Source organism: Ascidiella aspersa, chromosome 3 (assembly GCF_963924565.1).
Source record: "Ascidiella aspersa chromosome 3, kaAscAspe10.2, whole genome shotgun sequence".
In the NCBI taxonomy this organism is placed as follows: Eukaryota; Metazoa; Chordata; class Ascidiacea; order Phlebobranchia; family Ascidiidae; genus Ascidiella; species Ascidiella aspersa.
The window spans coordinates 24,164,617-24,184,500 of record NC_139449.1 but is presented as its reverse complement, the minus strand read 5'-3'; the positions used below and the strand labels follow the sequence as shown (position 1 = coordinate 24,184,500).

Below are 19,884 nucleotides of genomic sequence, written 5' to 3'. Positions count from 1 at the left end.
CAGAGTCGCCGTCAATATTTGTCGGAAGCGGCGAGCAAACACCACAGTGGAGAGCTCTTCGCACGCACACCATCGCACCGCCGCAGTAGCAGCATCACAAGCGAAAATTGCTATCACTCCCGACACTGCTATACAATACTGAGCAAAGCGCGGATTTCAAAATAAGGACGTGCCGCGAAAACGTACACGCTTGCGTCATGCGGTGACGGAAAACTTGCGATTTACAATCGCTTTAAACTCAAGTGCTGCGAATTAGCGCCCGGGAATCGAACTGGAGGCCCACAGATTCGTCGGCACCGGGGGCATGAACTGCTGGCGCCCAACCGGTTTTGCGTTTTTTCGTCGCATCACCGCGAGATTTCGCAACACCGATGTTTTTGCCGGCTTCTCGATTACCGAGCAAACAGCGAGGTCACGATGACCTGGACGAGCAAACAGCACGCGTGACGCAGAAGAGCCGCGGTATCGAAGCGGGTATACGTTGGCGTGGTTGGGTCCTGAGCGGCAGTTGCGGCATCACGACAAATATGGCAGGAAAAATCGCTCTTTGAGTGAAACCTGCTGAACGTATTTGATGTTCGACATGTTACGAGGGGGTATAACGTTTTTTACACCGAGTTATATATTATTGACAAACAGTGATTCACCAACTCAATAAACTGGTATTGCAAAGACTGGAATAAAAAAAAACTGGCATTGCAAAGGCAGGCAGGTAAACACTTAAAAAAGTTTAGTATACCTGTCATCCAAATCTTCGTTTACATTCAAGTCAACTTTAAGTATACCTGTCTTCCAAGTCAAAAATGGACCTAAATCAAGGCGTTCGGCCATTTTGTAAAACTATTTAACAGTGGCGAACTTCCTTGAACGTGCTTTGATACAACTTTTGGGGGTGAATTAATGGTCTTGAAACGGTTAAGAAACAGGGTTAGTTTGCGCTTAGATGGTTAATTTACCTCAAAATGCTTAAATTAAATTAAAAGTAGAAGTCATTTCCATTGCTGGCCAGGTAAAGAAGCCTTTTGAAGAGTGACTTACAATAAACTGATTTTAATTCGCTGCCAAGTTCTACGAGGCATTTAGCCCATCTTCCCCAAGGGGCGGGGCGGCAAAACGACTTGCCTTGTAAGATCACGTTGTCAAGCAAAATTGTTGCCGTCATTAAACAAACACTAGCGCCGCGTAGATTAGGCAGACCCAGGCCTAACATAGGGAGAGGCGACTTACAATTGTTCTCGAACAAAACTGACAGCTTTTTACCAATAATTCGCGAAACTAAGCCAGTCGCGCACTTAACATCATAAATTACTCAAAACTGCTACGACAAATATCGTCGAAAAACTTTGGGTTCTTTGACGAGTTTTCGCCGGGCTAAGAATGCCAAAGCCGGCTGTTCGCTAAGTTTTGCTGGTAAAAGGTCCAACTTGGGGGCTCACCTGTCGCGACATGTTGTCGGCGTTAAGCAGGGTTGTGACAGAGAGCGAAGCTGAGTCGTCAGTGGTTGACTTCTTAGTGCTGATGCGGTCGCGCTCGTTTTGCACAGCTGGACAAGTAAAATAAACGGGGTCACTTTGGAAAGCTGACTGGCCACTGTAGGAGCTTTGTACCACAACCAATTAATCATATTATTTTTAATAAAATTAAAATTTTTAATAAAAGTAAAAACCTACATAACTTTGTTTGTTTTGTATCAAATAAAAAAGGCAAGCACACTGATTATCTCGTCAAGCGACCGATCACTTTTGCGTGGTCGATTTAAAATCTAAAAGCGTTAAGGTTTGTAAAAACAGTGAACATAGGCCTGTTTTTTACGGAGAATGAAGCGAACACGGTGGGGGTGTTTCCTATAAAATACAAGACTTCTTCATCATTTTGTTTTTTTAGTCTTAAGTTTTTACTTTTGGCACAAATACTTTCAGTTTAGGCACAATAATAGAGCAGTGTTGTAACGACTTGCCTCATGCCTTTTCGGACCAAAGACTTGACTTAATTGTTTTGGACAAATGCATTTTTTTGTAAAATGAGATGTTTGTCTTAATTTTTGCACATAAAACATTTAACTTGCTATACGATGTGTTTGTGTTATTATTAGTTGTTGCTCATAATCGAACGAGTTTACCAATTTTAATAGTTTAAGGTTTATTATATTATGATAAGGACTTGACTTGGAAGTACCTTGCTCTAATTATGACTTGACGGGGACTTGACTTGGTATTGATATTTAAAAAGACTTTCCTTCGACTTAACGACCAGAAATTTTAAAGTGACTTGGGACTTAAGTCATTTTAAAATAAGTTGTTTACAACACTGAATAGGAATCATGGTCAGAATAGCAAATGTGAACAACAAGTGCTACTATTTGGTTGTCTTAATTACTGTGCTTTTTGTCGCCGTTGATCCGCCTGTAATTAAGTGAGTCGTCGGTCAAGCCCGATAACCAGTTTCGCTGTCCCGTCGGTTTGTGTTGACAAAGCAAAATATTTATGAAAAATATACGGCTGAGAGTCGCCCGCCCGCACGCGCTCGCAGCATTGCTGGGTCTAGGTGTGAACGCAATCGGCAGTTGTTATCGGGAGCGTGCAAACGCCGGTAAATAAACAATACATACGAGGTGCGTGCCAGCGCCGAGAGGACGGGCGACGTCGCCGTTCATTAGTCGAAAGAATTCAAGTCGTCTCGAAAGCAAATTTGTGGACACAGGTAGAGGGCCACATAGGCCCGAGCGAATTTTAAGATTTAACAGCATGGCAACGTTGGGGTGTAGGCTGTGGACGGGTTGCAATTTCCACTGGAAATTTGTAAAAGCAAAAAGTATAATTCCAACGCCAAGAAACCATTGCAGCCATTCAGGCGTGATTTAAGTGTATTCGTCAGATTTTCCATAGCATGTGAAGACCTATTTTCTAAATTTCCGAAAATTTTCATCTTCCCAAACTGCTGGCGAGGCCTTTTAGATTCTCAAATATTCACCTCCGAATAAAAATGCGAAGTTTAGCTTTTGGTTTACAGGGGTTCTTAAACTGGAGTCATGTACCCCTTGGGGTTACGTGGACTACTTTTAGGGGATCCACAAAGGAATGTCTGAAATCTTAATGTGATTTGAATAGGGATAAATTCAAAAACATATTTTAAATAAAAATTAAACGTTTTTTTACTGAATTCCTATCCAGACATCATTTCAATTTAACATTTTTTGGAATGGAGCAGCATATTTCTGAAGCCTATTTTCATTTTACTATTAATTTATGACGTTATCTTTAAAACTTTATGCCGACCCTGGCACACGCAAAACAAAAACTTTTTTAGGGGTTAACGATAAAAAAGTTTAAGAACCACTGGTTTACATGAAGTTCAAAGCCCCCGCCAGGGTTTGGGACAAAAAGGGCGAGAAAGAAAGGGCGCGACAAAAGCAAGGGCGACGTGTCATGTCGACCTTGAACTTGCAACAACGGGTTCATGTTCAATGACTTAGCGTACGCGACCAAACAACTGTGACTGCTGAGTACACATTGCACAAAAGGAAAACGTGCAAGTTGTGTAGATCGGTGATGTAAGCGACCGGTGTCGGTGGGGCTGCACACAGGACACAGGTACCAAATTTACATTGCAAAATAATTTAACAACGGCACATTAGCAGAACGGTTTATACGTTTAATCAATATTGTTTTTCGAACAAACCCATTGAACAAGCTAACATATGCAACCAAAGCACTAAACTATTTTACAAAGTAAAATGCTTTTGATCAACTTAATTTGATCTAATCTCTGCGTAAGACGTTTTAGCGTTTCAAAGGGACCAAAAAAACAGCAAGGCAAAACTGGCCCTACAGGCAGCACATGACATATAAGGTCACATATTACACACCTTCTTTTTTCATTCCGGCTCGGAAGCACTTGCGCAGTCGGCAGTAGCGGCACTGGTTGCGCTTGTCCTTGTCCACTGTGCAGTTCCGACTGAACCTGGGACGCAAAACAAGGGGATTTGACGGATTTTAGTAAAAAAAGGGGTTTGGAAAATTTTTTGGAGGATAACAACTGGCTATACACATATACAGTTAAAATGAAGAGGAGCGTACAAAGAATAAATCTCATTACAGAGTTCAACAAAGAAACTACCCCTTATCTTACCTGCACTGGTATTGGTGATTTTTGCGCACGCTCCGTCTGAAGAATCCCTTGCATCCGTCACAGCTGTTGGCACCGTAATGCTTGCCAGTCGCACGGTCGCCACAGATGGCGCAAACTGCTTGAAAAACAGGAGGGTCCAGACTTAATTTTTAAAGGTTAGGACTTCGCACATAGCGATTATGAGTCTTTGCGTGTTTCGCATGTAGAACTATGCACCAGGCCCAATCAAGAATCGAAATATTATTTAATGTATCAACCGGATTGCGGCGCAAACATGGAATCAACAGGTGCCTTGTCTAAAACGCGCAAGCAACTGTACATTTCGATTTCTTGAACAACAACGTATCTGGATCTTCATACCTTATCATTAAACCTAACTTTTAGACTGATGACGAAACAACTTTAAAATATTCTGTGTGTTTGTTTTAAAACCTATAGGTGCTTGTTTTAAAAACTCTACGCCAAAATAAAATTACTGAGTGAAGCAAAGAAAGTGTATTGAGGATTGACATTAACTAAATATTTTTTTTAATATTGCCGTGTCAGTTAAAAAAAAAATCACAGAGACTCTTGAAATAAATTTGGGCACAACCGGCTTAATGATATAAATAGGGTCCAAACGCAACGGATTTACGTATCGCAGTTGGCTGAGCAAAGCGGACAAGAAACTCAACCCAGGTCTAGACCTAGAAGATCAAGTTACGTCTCCATCTTAAAACAAAGCTACAATCGTCCAATTTAAGTCAACATCAGTTCCAAACTTTACTCACAAGCGCGCATTCCGTCGCCCTCCAGTGGTTGCAGGTGCTGATCCTGCTCGACCACGTGACCATTCATCATCTGGCCTGGAACCAGGCCCCCGTTGGGTTCGGGCGAGATGGGGCTCATCATCGCGTCGCCGTGTACGGTCCCCACCGGGCTGATGGGGTTGGAGTGGCCGATCGAAAAGCCGGCCACTGAGGACACCGGGGCGCCACCTAGGGACGGCGGCGAGTCTGAAACAAAAGGGAATTCTGTAAAATAGAAAATCCCAATAGTTCGTTTTTGAGGGGTTCGAAGGTTGGAGTTAACCTTTGACACAAACCTAATTTGAGCGATTTCGAAGCTGTTGTTCTCAACTTAAGTTGGTGCGCGCGGCTTTATTTCCATGAAAATAGTAAAAAAACATGTTTTTTTAGGTTGTATCTAACCTGATCGACCAGTATTTGTGTTGCAAATACAAAGCACTCGCCATAGAAAGCGAATAGCCTAAAGCCCTAAAAAAAAATACAATTTATGGATCATATTATGTTCGGCATAGGAAATAATTCAATTTCATTGATCCGCTGTTTTGCCAGCTGACTTTCAAACATATAATACAAGTTAAGCAAAGATTTAAATAACAGGCAAGCTCACACACTGTTGTTCAGACTAACCATCAACACAAAATGTGGTAGATGTTGTGTAATTGGGTGTCGACAAAGTGTCGCAACAAACAAGATAGTTTCGTGCACTAGAGAGTAAGAATAACTACGCAAAGCAGGTTTGACAACAGGTAGTATACCGGACGGACTTTGCACCGCAAAATTGTTCCCTTGCTTAGCTGCGTCAACGTTTAGCCTAAAGCGTACGAACATTAATGTATTAGGAATCGTTTGGCCTGAAGGGTATATGCGCTTTATATAATACAGCGCATTTGCAATGCTGGTTTGTTTACGCTGCGCTATGCAACACAACGTGGGTGGGTGGTGGCTGGGGTTTAGCAATACGACAAACGTGCCATAAGAATTTGCTGGTATGCGCCCGCGCGACAGTAATCGGGCGAAATAATCGGGATTGAAACAAACTCGTAGACTTCTCCTCGTCCCGTCACGACTTAAATCTGTTCGTGAATTTGCCGATCAGCGGCTGCTTATTGCTGATTCAGAGCACAGACGCACGATGTGCGTGCAATCCGATCATGCAGGCGCGGACTCAACGTTGAAAATAACATGCCCGGCACGATTTTTCGTCGATAACAATCAGTACAGCTACGAACGAGGAACAACAAGACGGGTTTGTGCAAAGGAAATTTCTCATTAATACAAGAAATAAAAAAATTAAACACTTTAAAAATTCGAAAGTCGCATGATTGAACCTATTTACGAAAGTTTATCAAATGTACAAACAGCTAAAGTCACACCAAATATAAACATGTTAAAACTTGTCTGATCCGAAGACGACTTTTCAATACGCACAGCGCTAAGCCCAAAAGCTAACAAAGAAACCGGAAGCCTGAAAAAGTTCCAGAGATCTTCACTTACCATGTATATCAGGCCAGTAGCCGAACTGCATTCGTCGGTAAACGTGCGGGTTGTATCGGTAGTTCATCATAGTAGCGAGCCAAAGTCCTCGCAGATTTGCGTGTGTCACCACCGCGTTTTACGCCCGAGATTTCGCGTGCGTCAATGCGTAACTAAGGTAGCAGTAGCGAACGATCGCTGCGCATTAGTTGGCTCCAAGGGTCACTCGGTAATCCTTGAAAGGTCGCTTGAGTTGGTAATGTTTTACCAGCAGTATATGAACTTATCTTTCTAAGCAGACAGAATATGGCGGACAAAATGAAAATAATTAGTTTTTTAGTATGTTTAATTAATAGCTCGGAAAACGACGGATCGCTGCAAATTAATTGACTGTTCTTGACAATTAGTCCACGGACTCTACTACAATTTAAAAACTAATCAGAAAACTTACAAACACAATCTATCTGATTTTTTATGCTGAAAACTAGTAAAGCAGAAAAAACCTAATAGGCAAGATTTTGAAAATTTTTTGAAAAATTATTTTTTTGAAAAAAAATGCTGAATGAAAAACAAAAACTAAACAAGTTTTAGCGTGGTATAAAAAAACTTTTTTAAATCGAATTACTACGACTAACCCGCTGCAACATGAACGCTTAGCTGTCACTTCGATCACAAGTCACTGACAGCGCACGCACGAATCTACTTAACTGGCTCAACACCCGATCTTCAGAGGCATTGGACCTGGTCTGATCTTGATCCGAGCGCATATGGTTTTCGGTTAGCCTCTTAAAACAACAATTGCAGAGCGGACTGCAAAAATCGCTTCCAGCTCGAGGGAAATAAAAAAAAATCGGCAATTATAAAACGGAGGAAGGCGAAAAGCTCGAATCGCCGCCGTCCTGAATCATTGGTCGATGATGAATAATTCCGCTCATTGTTGTTTGTTAATTGCGCGCGAAGCTACCAGCTTGCCACGTGCCACCCTGCTATAGCTTCAAAGCTGCGCAATGGAAGTGAATTACGTGGCCGCTGTTTTTAAACTCGGCTGTCAATTCGCGAATATAACAGGCGCTGGTTGTTGAATTCTATAAAAAAAAACTCGACAATCCCGAAGACGTGCTAGTCTGCTACCGCTAAAATGTCGGCGTCATAATAAATTTCACTTGAACCTAACGGTCATTAAACAGATTAAGTACAGTTATGTTCAGTGTTTTTTTAAAGTGTTTTGAAAAAAAAATATAAATAAATTCTCCAGCGGTTTCCCAAATTTTGGACTTGCTACTTTTTGGTATTTAAATGAAACACTTGCGGTCTCTTAAAACTAGCGGTCACCCAAACCAAACCTTAAAAAAAAAACCTGGTTATGTTGGCTAACAATTTTGCAGGCAAAAGGTATCTGGCCGTTTATTGATTTCTAATAGACTAAATTAAAAAATCTACGTTAAACATGATCCAGAAAGCCTCCGACCTTTAAATCTTTTCAAATGCTTGAAAAAATTTGCTAAAGAAAATTGTTTCTAATGCACAACTGCAAAGCTTTTAAGTAGATTTAAAAAAACACACGAAACGTTAATTTCGTCATAATAGTTCTTTATCAAGGAAATTTGCATTTCAAGGGGGATGTTAATAAATTTCTCCAACTAACCTGCCTGTCTGCAGACAAACATCTATCTATCAACCAAGCTTCGGTTAAACTAAACTTATGCAACAAGAATAGGTGTGCACAATCGCTATGCGGTGGATTAAAGCCAACTTTTTGTGGAATCTCGCGATTTACCTGACGCGTAAGTCACCTGAATAAAAGTCTGTTTTGTTATAAAACCTGTGGCCGACACCTGTGAGCTGCTTTCCTCTTGCTGGTCAGTTAAACGAGAGAACTACTTGTCATTCGAAAACTAGCTCATCCTAAAACCAGGAGCTTCAATTTACTTTCGGAAGCGGGGCATTGAAACTATAAAACGAAAGATATTAGAAAATCGAAGCACTCGAATGACGGTTAACATAAAGCACAGTCAATTATTCAACTTTCAAAATATGACGTTTTTAGCGTGTAAAGCGACTCGTCTCGCGAGTTCGTCGGTAACGCAGAGCGAGTTCGTCGGTAACACAGACATCGGCTAAACAAACAACAAGCGATCAAGATGCGATCGGCTACGATACTTGGAAGCGTCGGGCCGAAATGCCAGACGCAAGAGACGCATTACTGTAATCGCACGCGTGAAAAGGGGCGTATCTTATTTCCATCACTTTTGAATTTAAGGTGGAGCTTGGCCTGAGGATGCAGCAAGGCAAACTGGCGAGGCGTACGAACGCCATGCCAATAGGCAGGCCGGTATTGTGAACACTAACTCATGATTTGGAGAAGCAGAAGTGGGCGCCATTTGCGCGCTTTGCAAAAGCAAATCTTAAAACAATTGGAAGTAAAATTTAACCTTCAAACATACTCGCCCGTTGCGACCACCGTCGGTCACCCTATATATTAGCAGCGATGAGATGTTGGGGGACCAACAATTATATAGAGTGCTTTATTTTGTTTTGCTCTTTTTTTTAGCCAAAAGCGGGATGTGACCCCCTTATGCCGATTTAAGCGACATTCAAAGAACAGCCGAAATGCCAGCGACAGTTAAAAATTAACGAGGTCCAAACAGGGAAAGAATAGACGTACGTGACCTCTCGCGCGCGAGGTTGCGCAGGCACAAGCTCGGTAAGACCGTAAAGCTGAATCGATATACACCGGCTCTGTGCGAATTTCGCAGAGACAACATTTGCGTAGGACGTGGCTCAAATCTGTTCGCACTTTCGATCTGCTATTTAATTATCTCTCCTTTGTACGAAATTTTGCAGATCTTCTTCGAAACACGCCGACCGACAAACGGAGACGTAAGGACGTAAATACGAAAAGGGTCAAAATATTTGTATATCGATTTAGGCCTGAACTTAGAATTGGGCATTCGACCTGCGACGGTGGACGGTAAATAAAGCGGGCATTTACGACAATCGTAGACAAACACGGACTTCAAACACATTTTACGCGTACCAGATTCCTATATTGTAATTAATTGTCTAATATTACAGCAATGCCTTTTTTCGAAATTTCGAAAATACGCCAAAAGAAAAGAATAACCCCCTTATCTTTACCTTTAAAAATATCCCAAAGTATTTACAACGCTATGGAATCGTGACAAGAGAACTAGATTAAATCAAACAAAAGCTTTATTCTTTTTATATATATATATATATATATAGTATTCAAACACCTGATGTGACTTTTGGATAAAATACCCTACCATTATTTTGATTTGTGAAGTTCCAGGTCGAAACGCAACCTTGTGGGTTTAATCACAGGATTGTAATCACTCCGTTCCTTTATATTTAGACAAGCTGGTATTTTGCACAAAAACAGTCAATGCAGTCTGCGGGTGTCACAAGTCTGAAGAAAGCTAAATAATACCGTGACCAGGAACCAGTTTTTTACTAACCTGCAATGCCGTTGAGCATATCGCGGTAAGGTGTGTCGTTATTGTAGGCCAGCAGGCCGATATCACAGTACATTGATTGGCGGTCGGCCTCCATCATTTTGGTAAATTTCCAAACACCAAAAAAGTGCTTCCTAAATTTCCTATTTGTATTTTGTGACTAAATAACCCTGCAACGAAACGTTCACTTTAAGTCGACGGTTGTCCTTAAATAATAAATAAACTTTATTTCACTGTCCTCGTAAAGCGAATTCGAAACTATCCTGCCACGCTGCCAGACAAATCTTGAATTACTACAGGCCTCCCTGTTACCCTGGACACACAGAGTCCGATTGTGATCCTCACGATTCCGAGGTCAGCTTTGCAAACTTGCCAGCAACGGCAGCCTGTGTCGCGTTTTGTCTTTGTCCACCTCTGCAGCCAGTTAAAGCGGGATACGAAATGACTTGAGCATTTCGATTAATCATCTACTTGACACAGTAAGGTTGTTTGCGGCGCCTCGTGCCTTGTTTAAAGAGCCCAACACGAACGATTACGGCATATCTGCGGCAAACAACACGCGATACAACGTGGCTCAGACGCAGAGTCCTAAATTGTCGCCTATTTCGCTAAGTGTAGTAAAACTTTGGGACAAACGCTAGCCACTTTAATACTTGCGAAGCTGTCGATTTCGTGTGCTTACGCCTGGAAGAAACATATGTGCGAAAAGAAAACTTTTGTGATTATTAATACCACGTTTTCCGAGAAAAAACCTTGGCTCTTTGGAGATTCAAGTCTGTTCACAAAAGGGGCATTCACTCAAGAATACCTTGCATAAGCGTAATTGAAAACTAACTGAAGTAATGTGTACACAGGCGAACATAACAAGGCTACGACACACGAGGTTCCGTACTGTGTACAATCCACATTCACATTTGTCCCGTATTGAAGCACAATAGATGTGTATTGTGTGGCAGAAGTCTGGCACTCGTACAAAGGCGCGGAGAAGACAATTGATATCGAATTTTAGAAGTGGGCGCGGCCAAACCGACATAAAGGATTACGCCCACCTCTTCGTTTTTAGGATGGCGTTGCGTCAAGTACAAAGGAATACACGGTATTGCATAGGTAATTTTTAGCAGTATGGCGTGATTGTGATCTGTTACTAAAAGGTGTTAAATGCTGCGAGTTTTTGAAAAACTACAAACTTTTGTGCGCGTGGTGCTCATACATTTTCCTTCAACTCCATTACATCATTTGAAGAAGTATTAAAACGTTTTAAGTATTAGTCCACAGGAATAGCTTAACATTTAGCCACCGAGCTTAGTGTGTTATTTGGGTTAAACGCTTTTGACTTGGAAGTGTTGGAAAAAGCATAACATATACATAGTGTTCAAACAAACAAAAACACGCAATCCGAGCAGAAAATTTCCGAGCCTGGAACTAAGCACACAACAGTAAGCGCCGTTTCTCACGAAATGCAGCCCATTGCGCTTTGGCTTGGGAGAGGTGTTCGGCGCGATAAGGACGTCGTTTCTCCCAAGATTTTATTGGTCGTAAAGTATTCATGTAAATGAGAATGTTTTGATGGCCGCTTTGGCTGCACCAGCCACTGTCCACCAGCTTACATGGCCACTTTGCGAACTTTTATTTCCTGGAAAATGCCAGCATACTGCTTTAAAATTGGCTGCGTCGACCAGGCGAACGAAAAAATTGGCTCGAAGGCGAGACCAACAAAGGTCTCAGCATTTAACGAAGGCGCGGGTATATTACTGTGTGCGTTTATCTTGGAATTTCCGCAGTCACAACTAGATCGGATTTGTTTGTTAATCGAATAAGCATTGGACAAAAGTCCAAAAAAATCTAACTTAAATTAACCCTCGAAGCATCTCGCAGATATGAGTAAGTATAGGCAAGTGAGTCAGTTATGACACTTATCATGTCCATTTATAATGGTCTGTCTGTTTTAAATCGGTTCTCAACCTAAAGTACACGTACCACTAGTTGTAAGCGGAAACTGTAGTTTGTAAGTCTTATGTAGAGGTTATGAAAATTAGCGCTTGTAAATTAAGGCAAATTATTTTTACATCAGTTGATAAGCAGCGACAGTTAGAGGTCAACAAACGGTACACGGCCAGAAACGGGTGAGAACAACTGCCTTATATGATGAACACGTTTCTCAAAAAAGGATTGCAAGAGGGCCCAGCAAACGCGAAGTCTACTAAAAGAAAATTTCTACAAGAAATTTCAATTTCCTTGATCAATTTCCTTCGCGAGAAACAAAAGACGGGGGCAGGCGACGCGTCGCGGCGTATGTCGAGTGTACAGGGTCAGCGGAAACAAAGGCAAGATGGGAAGTCATAAGGAAGTCGAATTGATGCTTTTCTCTCGTCCTGTTCTACTAGCGAAAGGTTGAAACACTGCGAAACGAGCAAAGTGGCGCACACAAAATAAAAAAAACGCCAGTTTAAAGGTGAGTAAAGTTTTAATCTTGTTTTTTAAACGATCATTGACAAACATCTTTTTATAATTTCGCGTCTGATTTTCTGTAACTGCGATTACAAGGCTATCCTACGCTCGACCTCGCCTTCCCTTACTCTGTTTGCCGGTCGGCGAACCCAGTTCGGTCGCTTATTAAAGATTAACTGCGCGATTGCAAAAGATTGGAACTGGTGTCGCAAGCGTTCAATTTGCTCGCGCAGCATCGACGGCAACAACAACAATATCTCCGACCGCTCAACACACCAAAACTGGCTGCGCAAACGCTCCACCAGAACGGCAATCGAGAAACAATACTTGACTCATCACAGTCGCTGTCCGTTCGCCTTTGTGCTAACTTGCTGACACGGTCTTCGCTAAGCTTCGGGCCGCTTACGCGAAATGGCGGAGGTAGCAAAAAATATACAGATGGCCACTGGCTACGGGCAGCAATTAAACTCGTGACAGGCTGAGATCATTTCGTTTTATGCTGGTGCTGTCACATGACGACTGGAATAAGTGCCTTCTTGTTTTCGTTTACGCAGCAAAGGCAAAAAAATATTAAAAACGGGTCGCACCATACGCAGCAGCAAATGGGCCTGTGAGCAACTTGCAAATTTGCAAACTGAAACTACGCGTTTGCAGACCATTCCAAATTCCCCACAAAACTGCTCAGGCACTGTTTAACAAACGCACAGCCGCCACGATGGCTAGCGGTGGTGTCTCATGAGGTGAATATATCTAATCGAGGCTACGACGCCTATAAAACCGATAAGCTTTAGTAGTTTCCACGATCCTGGTGCCCTTGACTTGACGTCCACTAAGCAGCAGACCAGTTTGCTTGACAACTCAGATAGCGCCGGACTGCTTTTCGAGCCATGTTTTTGTGACTGTTTCACCCCTTGGTCAGTTTGCAAGTCCACCAAAACTCTAAATATCCACCGCGTAAAAAGTAGGAAAATACCATTTTTTATAAAGTGTATGTGAAAACTAGCCTAGCGGAAAACCAGAAAATCAGAAAACACATAATCGAACCAGAAAACACATAATCGGAAGCAACACGGATAATACAATATCCTTGAATTTATACAAAGCACATCGAGTTAACAGCGACCACCCTACCTGTGTGCTGTCAAATCCTGTGGCAGGAGCGTTCAGTCGTACAAGTTTCGAACAATCATATGACGTTAAAACGCTTGTTGAAACACTAACATGATACCTGCGGGCGGTAGCGCAATTGCGATACTCAGGCGATCAGCTGGGAACAAAGCATCGCTCCTATCAAATCAAACGCATTCTGGCGTTTCGTAGCGTCACAGGAAAACAACCTCGACTGGCGGAACGCTCTGGCCTCCTTTGCAACAAGCGGCCAGCGTGTAATGTTTTTCACCCGCAATATCTTGTAATTTTCCTGGTTCGCAGCAGTCAGCACACGAGACTGACAACAGGCAAGTTACCGCTACTGGTTATGCCTATTTCGGACAGAATGGTCACGCACATTGTACTCGTAAGCAAACCGATAAACTCGTTACTAAAGCTTATCAGTTTCCTGAAAAAAGACAGAAAATTTCTTTACGTTCGATCCTGTTGTCTATCATACGTTAATAATTCCCAACAAATCTGACAATCCCGTAATGACAGGCGTACCAAAACGTTGACTTTAATATTGTTTACTAGCACTTTCTTCAAACACACAATCACACAAATATTGAGTAGCGTGCTTTCTAATACGCTTTGAAAATTAAAAAGTAAACCCGACGAGCGTTGGTCGTGTAAATATCGTAACTTTAGGAAAAACAATTTATAGCAACATTTAGTGTACTTCTTAGTTAATTCAAAGCAATGCTGTAAAAATACGTCTTTCCTTGACGCCAGAAAGCAGCTTATTTAACCATTTTAGAGCGAAGCCCCATTTAGCGACTCCCAAAATCATGTATTCATATAAAAAAGTGAGTTGATGAAGTACCCAATGCCTTAATTGCGGATTCAGGCTGAGTACATAAATAGGAAAAATGCTGAACAAGCAACATTAAAACAAGCAATATTAAAAGCATGACTGAATGCTGGCAGGCCCGTAAATTGCGCGGCCAAGCCAATTAAAAACTTGAAGGAAACTATTTCAATTTACAACATTTAACATTCGCACACTTTCTTTTATATATATTTATCCCAGAACAAACAGCAATAAGCATAAAATATACGGCCAATTGTCGTTAATATCTTTGTTTCATGGAAATGTACAACATATCAGAATAATTTTATCGTGATAAATTTGGAGCAAAACAAGTAATATCTGCTTGGAAAATTTGAAGACAAATATGTGTGATTATTGCGCAGCATAAGGCGATGCAAGGTGTTGATTAAAATGTACACGTCTGGAATACTGCCAATTTACAGAGCACTTTCATATAATTGTTTTAAGAACGCAATCAAGTCAAGGGGAAGCGGCATAATAGTATTTCCTGGAAGCTTGGGTTTTTTAGGAGACAGAATAATTCTGTAAAACAAGCCTTTCGCAGACAAGACTATTATTTTCGTCGTAAAAGTTCGTGAACACAATATTTTTCTATTAGGTTATAGAAGCTGTTTAGGGTAAAGAATACATTACTAAGTGGCTCGTTCCATAAAATTGTATTACATTTACTTAAAATATTAAACTTAACTTTTTTTCCAAGGTCGCTAGTTGGTAAACAAAGTAATAGACTTTCTAAAAACTTTGGCTTTTCAGATAAAAAATATTTTTATAATCGAAACATTCCTTGAGAACATAGTATCTCCATAACTTTACAAACTTACTTGAAAACTTTGGAGTTGAACGAACCGTTGTACGAAAAACTCTTCGCTTCATTTTCAGTGTGATTCTGATTTTATGTTTATGTTTATACTTTCTTAAAGTCTAATACTGATATATTCCAACTCTTATCAGCAGTATAAGTGATCAGTCAGCAAGCATCTAGATTTGTCAAACGAAACCACGTCTTGCCACCCTTATGAAGGAAACCGCAACGCATGTCAAAATTAGGGCACAACGTACGTTGCGTAAACGCCGGGGAAAAGCCCCAACCGGGCAGGTCACGTTTTCTGAAAAAGCGAGATTTTGACGCGTATTTGCGTCGGGGAAATAACTTTTACACTCCATTTGTGTGCGTGTGGTGCTTCCTACGCCATCAAGACTCGTGACTTTACGTAATGAGCAGCTCGACCCAGCCTGCTGGATTCTAGGCACGAATAAGCGATAACGTTTGTCGCGTAATGTCTTCAGATTTTGATACGTAATGGTTCGGTTGCGTCGATGCAAACATGCGCTTAAGACGTGGACGGGGTATTTAGATCCGCACACTACAGGAAGATACATCAAGGGTTATTTTTGGTTCAGACGGATACGTCGAGTTCGGTAACGCCAACACATAAAAGCCAAACTGGAATTTTTTGGAGGCCTTTTAATTAAATATAGAACATTAAACTTTACGCAACAAATTCACGCACCAAATATGGGAATTCGCTTTTTTTCAATTAACGGTGTAACGCTTTTGAGAACAAGAAAAATGCAAAATTAACATTACTCGACAAACGTGAATACAATATATATAAACTGTTGCTACCAGGCATGGTAATATAAATCAAAAACAGCTCCTCTGGTAATTGTAATTGTTAACCAACGTTTCGGCAACCTATACAAGCCGCCTTCGTCAGGGTGAATGACACTGAACGCTCGTACAATAAATGGAAAGCAAAAAAAGGAAAAAGGCAGAAATAATACAATATTACAAGGTGAATACAATATTACAAGCATAAAATTCTAGGCACTGTATTTCCGTTTTCCCAAACGTGCTAAGGTTTCACATCCATGCCGGAGCACGAGTGTCGGTTTGTCGAACACGCAACGACAAAACATAGCTCCTTAGCGCTGCATCAATCATGAGAACATCCTTAAAGCATTAGCATAAGTTCCCTAAAAGTACTGGCCACCGCGACACATGGGCGGTTTTATTTCCAAATAAGGATAGCCGGGATGCTTACGAACAAATTTTAAGTTCGAAAAGTTTTGAGCTTAATTTGAAGACCTTTTGAACGTTAGCTGATTGCGCGTGTAGTCGCTATATTTCATTACGCCACACACAATGCGCGTTTTAGAACGACAAAACTATTATATGATCATTATCCTAGATTCGTGATGATCTAAATTGGGAAGCATACATTTTATACTTTTGCCGAAAGTCAAGCAGCACACCTAAATGCGTTAAGTTTCTATTTTAGCAGATGGAAAATGAGTTTAAATGAGACTTGACATAAAAATATTCCTGCTCTCGCCAGTTCATACGTAAATATCAATTACAACAACAAAAGCGAAACGGGTTTAAACGATCAGTTCACTTTAAAAACTACAATGACGTTTTAGAAGTGCGCAAAAACTGGCCTGGTCGTTTACTTTGAAGTGAGTTTCACCACTGCGCGTGCCATGACGGCTTTCATATTCAATTGAGTCATAAAGCTGAGCCAGGTTGGTTGATTTACAGCGCATGCCGCTTAAGATGTCGCGCACCAATAGAACTGCAACGGCGGTAAGATTGGCAAGCAAACAGTCAAGGAAGTTAATCGGCGAGTTGTTCGCTAAGCTATTCTATGACGGATTTTTAAAGCACCCACCAACCCGGGTACACGCGTTGATGCGAGTAACGGGCCACGGTAGGGATGTGTAAACTGTAAAGCAGTGGTTCCCAATCTGGGCCTCGCAAACCACGAGGGTTGTCGCAAGAGGTTGTCAGGGGTTCGCCGTGTAATATTTTCTACACGAAAAATTGTCAAGAAAAACAGACAAATAAACATAAACCAAAAATTTAGCAGTAGAAGGAGTACGGACAACCGCCAAGCTGACAATTATGTTGATGGGACTTTCCTTAGTGAACCGTTTGACGTCATCATTAGTATTATTTTTAATCAATAGCAAAAGCATAGTTTCAGTCTAATTGCCTTGTCTAATACAAATAGAAACAATAACCACCAAAGAAACTTTTTTATATATCAACACATTAGTTTAAAACTGAAACAAACCAAAGTCGATTTTTATTGCTATGTCATAATTGCACAATATTTTTTTTGTTGGGATAAAAAAGTGTTATGACACAAATAGACCTTGAACCGTGACTTTTAGTCGCTTGTTCATGCTTTTGACGTAAATACGGACTTTTTGCCGAATTTTAAAAGAATTTGTTAGTTTACTTAATTGTATACGATTATAATGTGGTTTATGTGTAACACACAAAAATTGGGAAGTCGCGTAGATTTTTGAAAACTGAAAAGAGGGTCGCGACAACAAAAATGTGGGGAACCACTGGTGTAAAGCTAAACATCCAGCGTCATACAGACATCTTCGATATCAACAACGACCGCTGCGCGCATTCTGGCTTGGATGAATAACAGAAACGGCCAAAGTCGCCGGACCTTAACTTAATAATGGGGCACGTCACGCATCGAAGGTTGGCTTATTGTGGCGCAAGAAAGCCCGGAACAACGCCGAACGTGAAACGCGACAAAAATCATAATCGGCCCAGATCCGGATTCATATCGCTTACATCCTTTTCTAACACATGCATTTGGCGTCGTTAATGTGTGACCAGGGCGAGAGCCTAGCAACGCCGCTATGCCGGTTTGCAATAACCGCTGACGTGGCACTATTTGCCAAGAAGGATAGAGACACGGCCGGGCCGACGCACAGCTAGGAAAACAAGCGGCGTCTGACGAGCGGGTGTGGGTTTTTCGTCGGCGCTGGTCTTGTTGTTGTGCTTCACTGTAACTTGGCTGTTCGAAATCAGGCAGCGTTTCGCTGCAAAGGCAAACATTGCCGATGGTTTGCAGCAAATGCTGCGGCCGGGCGGAGCGTCAGTTGTTGTTTTACTGGGTCTGGTTTGGTGATAGCTTTTTCTTGTTTAAAAAAACAAGTGTGTATACACTTGGCCGAACAAAACTGCTGGATAATCAAGACTCGAATTTTTTAGCCATTAGACATAAATTTCCTAATAATTTGTTGCTTAAAGGTATCATGCCTTTACTTAGTTTGCCTTTCACATATAAAAATGCAAAAAATTGCCCATACTTAGTTGGCCTTTGTTTAATGCTTGACAACTTTTACTTGTGTCTTTAAATTGACAATTTTGAGATAAAAGGCATATGTTTGCAAATAAATTGTGCACTAGATTTAATGATTACTTTTTTTTTGCTGCATAGCACCACCTAGCAGAAAACGAAAAATTGGACAATAATGTTTTTTTTTTATATATTCTTTGTTAAATACTCCCTATATTACAGTACTTGTATAAGTAAAATATCTTACAACACTTACTTTTGCCAGAAGAAGTCATTTTCCTTGAGTTGTATTTTGTTTTAACAGCTTTATGCCAGCATTTTACATATTTCTAACAAAAAAAACGACTTGGTTACATAGAGTTAAGGTTAAGCCTGTTTTAAAACTAAGAAAAATGTATTCCTATAATAAATTTATGAAAAATAAGTTGGTTTTAATGTTTGTAGGTAATTAAAATTTACAAGATAAATAAACTGTGTAAGTGCAAAACTTGACCTATATTATCATTTATCGTTGGTGTCCTAACAATGTGTTATTATTGTCATAACAGAAGAGCACACAAGCACCCAAGGTGCATTAACCGATGAATTAGAGGTTAAATTAATGATATTTAAAAAACATGCAAGTAATAAATAATATTTGGGCTCTCATATAGAAAAACTTTTGTGTTTATAAATTGAAATAATTTCTTGATTTGGATCCACTTTGCAAAAAGTGCTAATTTTAAACAACCCCAGTCAAGAGTGATAAATAAAGACCACTTTTGTTACATAAGTAATCAGTAAATGTGCACTGAATGCATTAATTTACATGTCTTCAAAATATGCTGACTATGAAAATGGTAAAAATAAATTCAATATATTTACATGTCAGTAGAATCCAAATTATTGTCATAGCAAATCAATTCATTTAAATCAAAATAAAATATTAAATTAATAATCCTGGTTATTTTTTCTGATCCTGAGTGATATTGTAATTGGCTTAACAACAAAAAAACATTGCAAAGAAGAAGATTTGGGTAAAAAACTAACCAAATATAGCCTAAATTATTCCCCCAAAAAACATCCCTATTACTTACAGTTAAAACGTTTTCTTTTTGACCTAAAAAATGAGAAATTTTGACCTAAAAAATTAAAACTTTTGACAAATTTTGACCCAAGGTAATAATTTTTTGAGGAAATGTTGACCTATTAAAAATGCATTGATTTAAACACCACATTGTTGTTTGAAGTAGTGTATTAGTGGTTTTGGCGGCGTCCACCACACAATTTTGAAATTGGAAAAGAGATAATTGCAAATCACAAGTGAAACAAAGACTCAGGGATACACAACTATGTAAAGTAAAAACGTTTTGGGAGAACCTAATGCAATAAACTAGGCCTGGGTGGTTAATTCTGCCAGCTCGCGTATGCGGTATATTGCTATGAACCTATGATGAAGATTTTATACATTTAAAATGTCATTGAACATCATTTAAAAC

At 40.4% G+C, this 19,884-nt stretch overlaps 1 protein-coding gene across 4 annotated transcripts in view; it reads right to left on the bottom strand.

Moving 5' to 3' along the window:
* LOC146161034 (hepatocyte nuclear factor 4-gamma-like) overlaps positions 1-18,730 on the bottom strand; it is a 29,091-nt gene extending 10,361 nt beyond the window's left edge. Inside the window, exons 1-5 of one of the 4 annotated variants that reach the window (XM_083385910.1) lie at positions 18,663-18,730; positions 4,899-5,123; positions 4,129-4,246; positions 3,866-3,960; positions 1,437-1,543 (exon numbers count right to left, since the gene is read on the bottom strand). In XM_083385910.1, the coding sequence (XP_083242036.1) occupies positions 1,437-1,543; positions 3,866-3,960; positions 4,129-4,246; positions 4,899-5,123; positions 18,663-18,681 (564 nt within the window). In that variant the 5' untranslated portion in view covers positions 18,682-18,730. Of the gene's footprint in view, positions 1-1,436; positions 1,544-3,865; positions 3,961-4,128; positions 4,247-4,898; positions 5,124-6,410; positions 6,816-9,868; positions 10,025-18,662 lie in introns of those variants that run through there. The other 3 variants (XM_083385907.1, XM_083385908.1, XM_083385909.1) reach the window with 3 other exon arrangements.
* Positions 18,731-19,884: the final 1,154 nt, after the last annotated feature.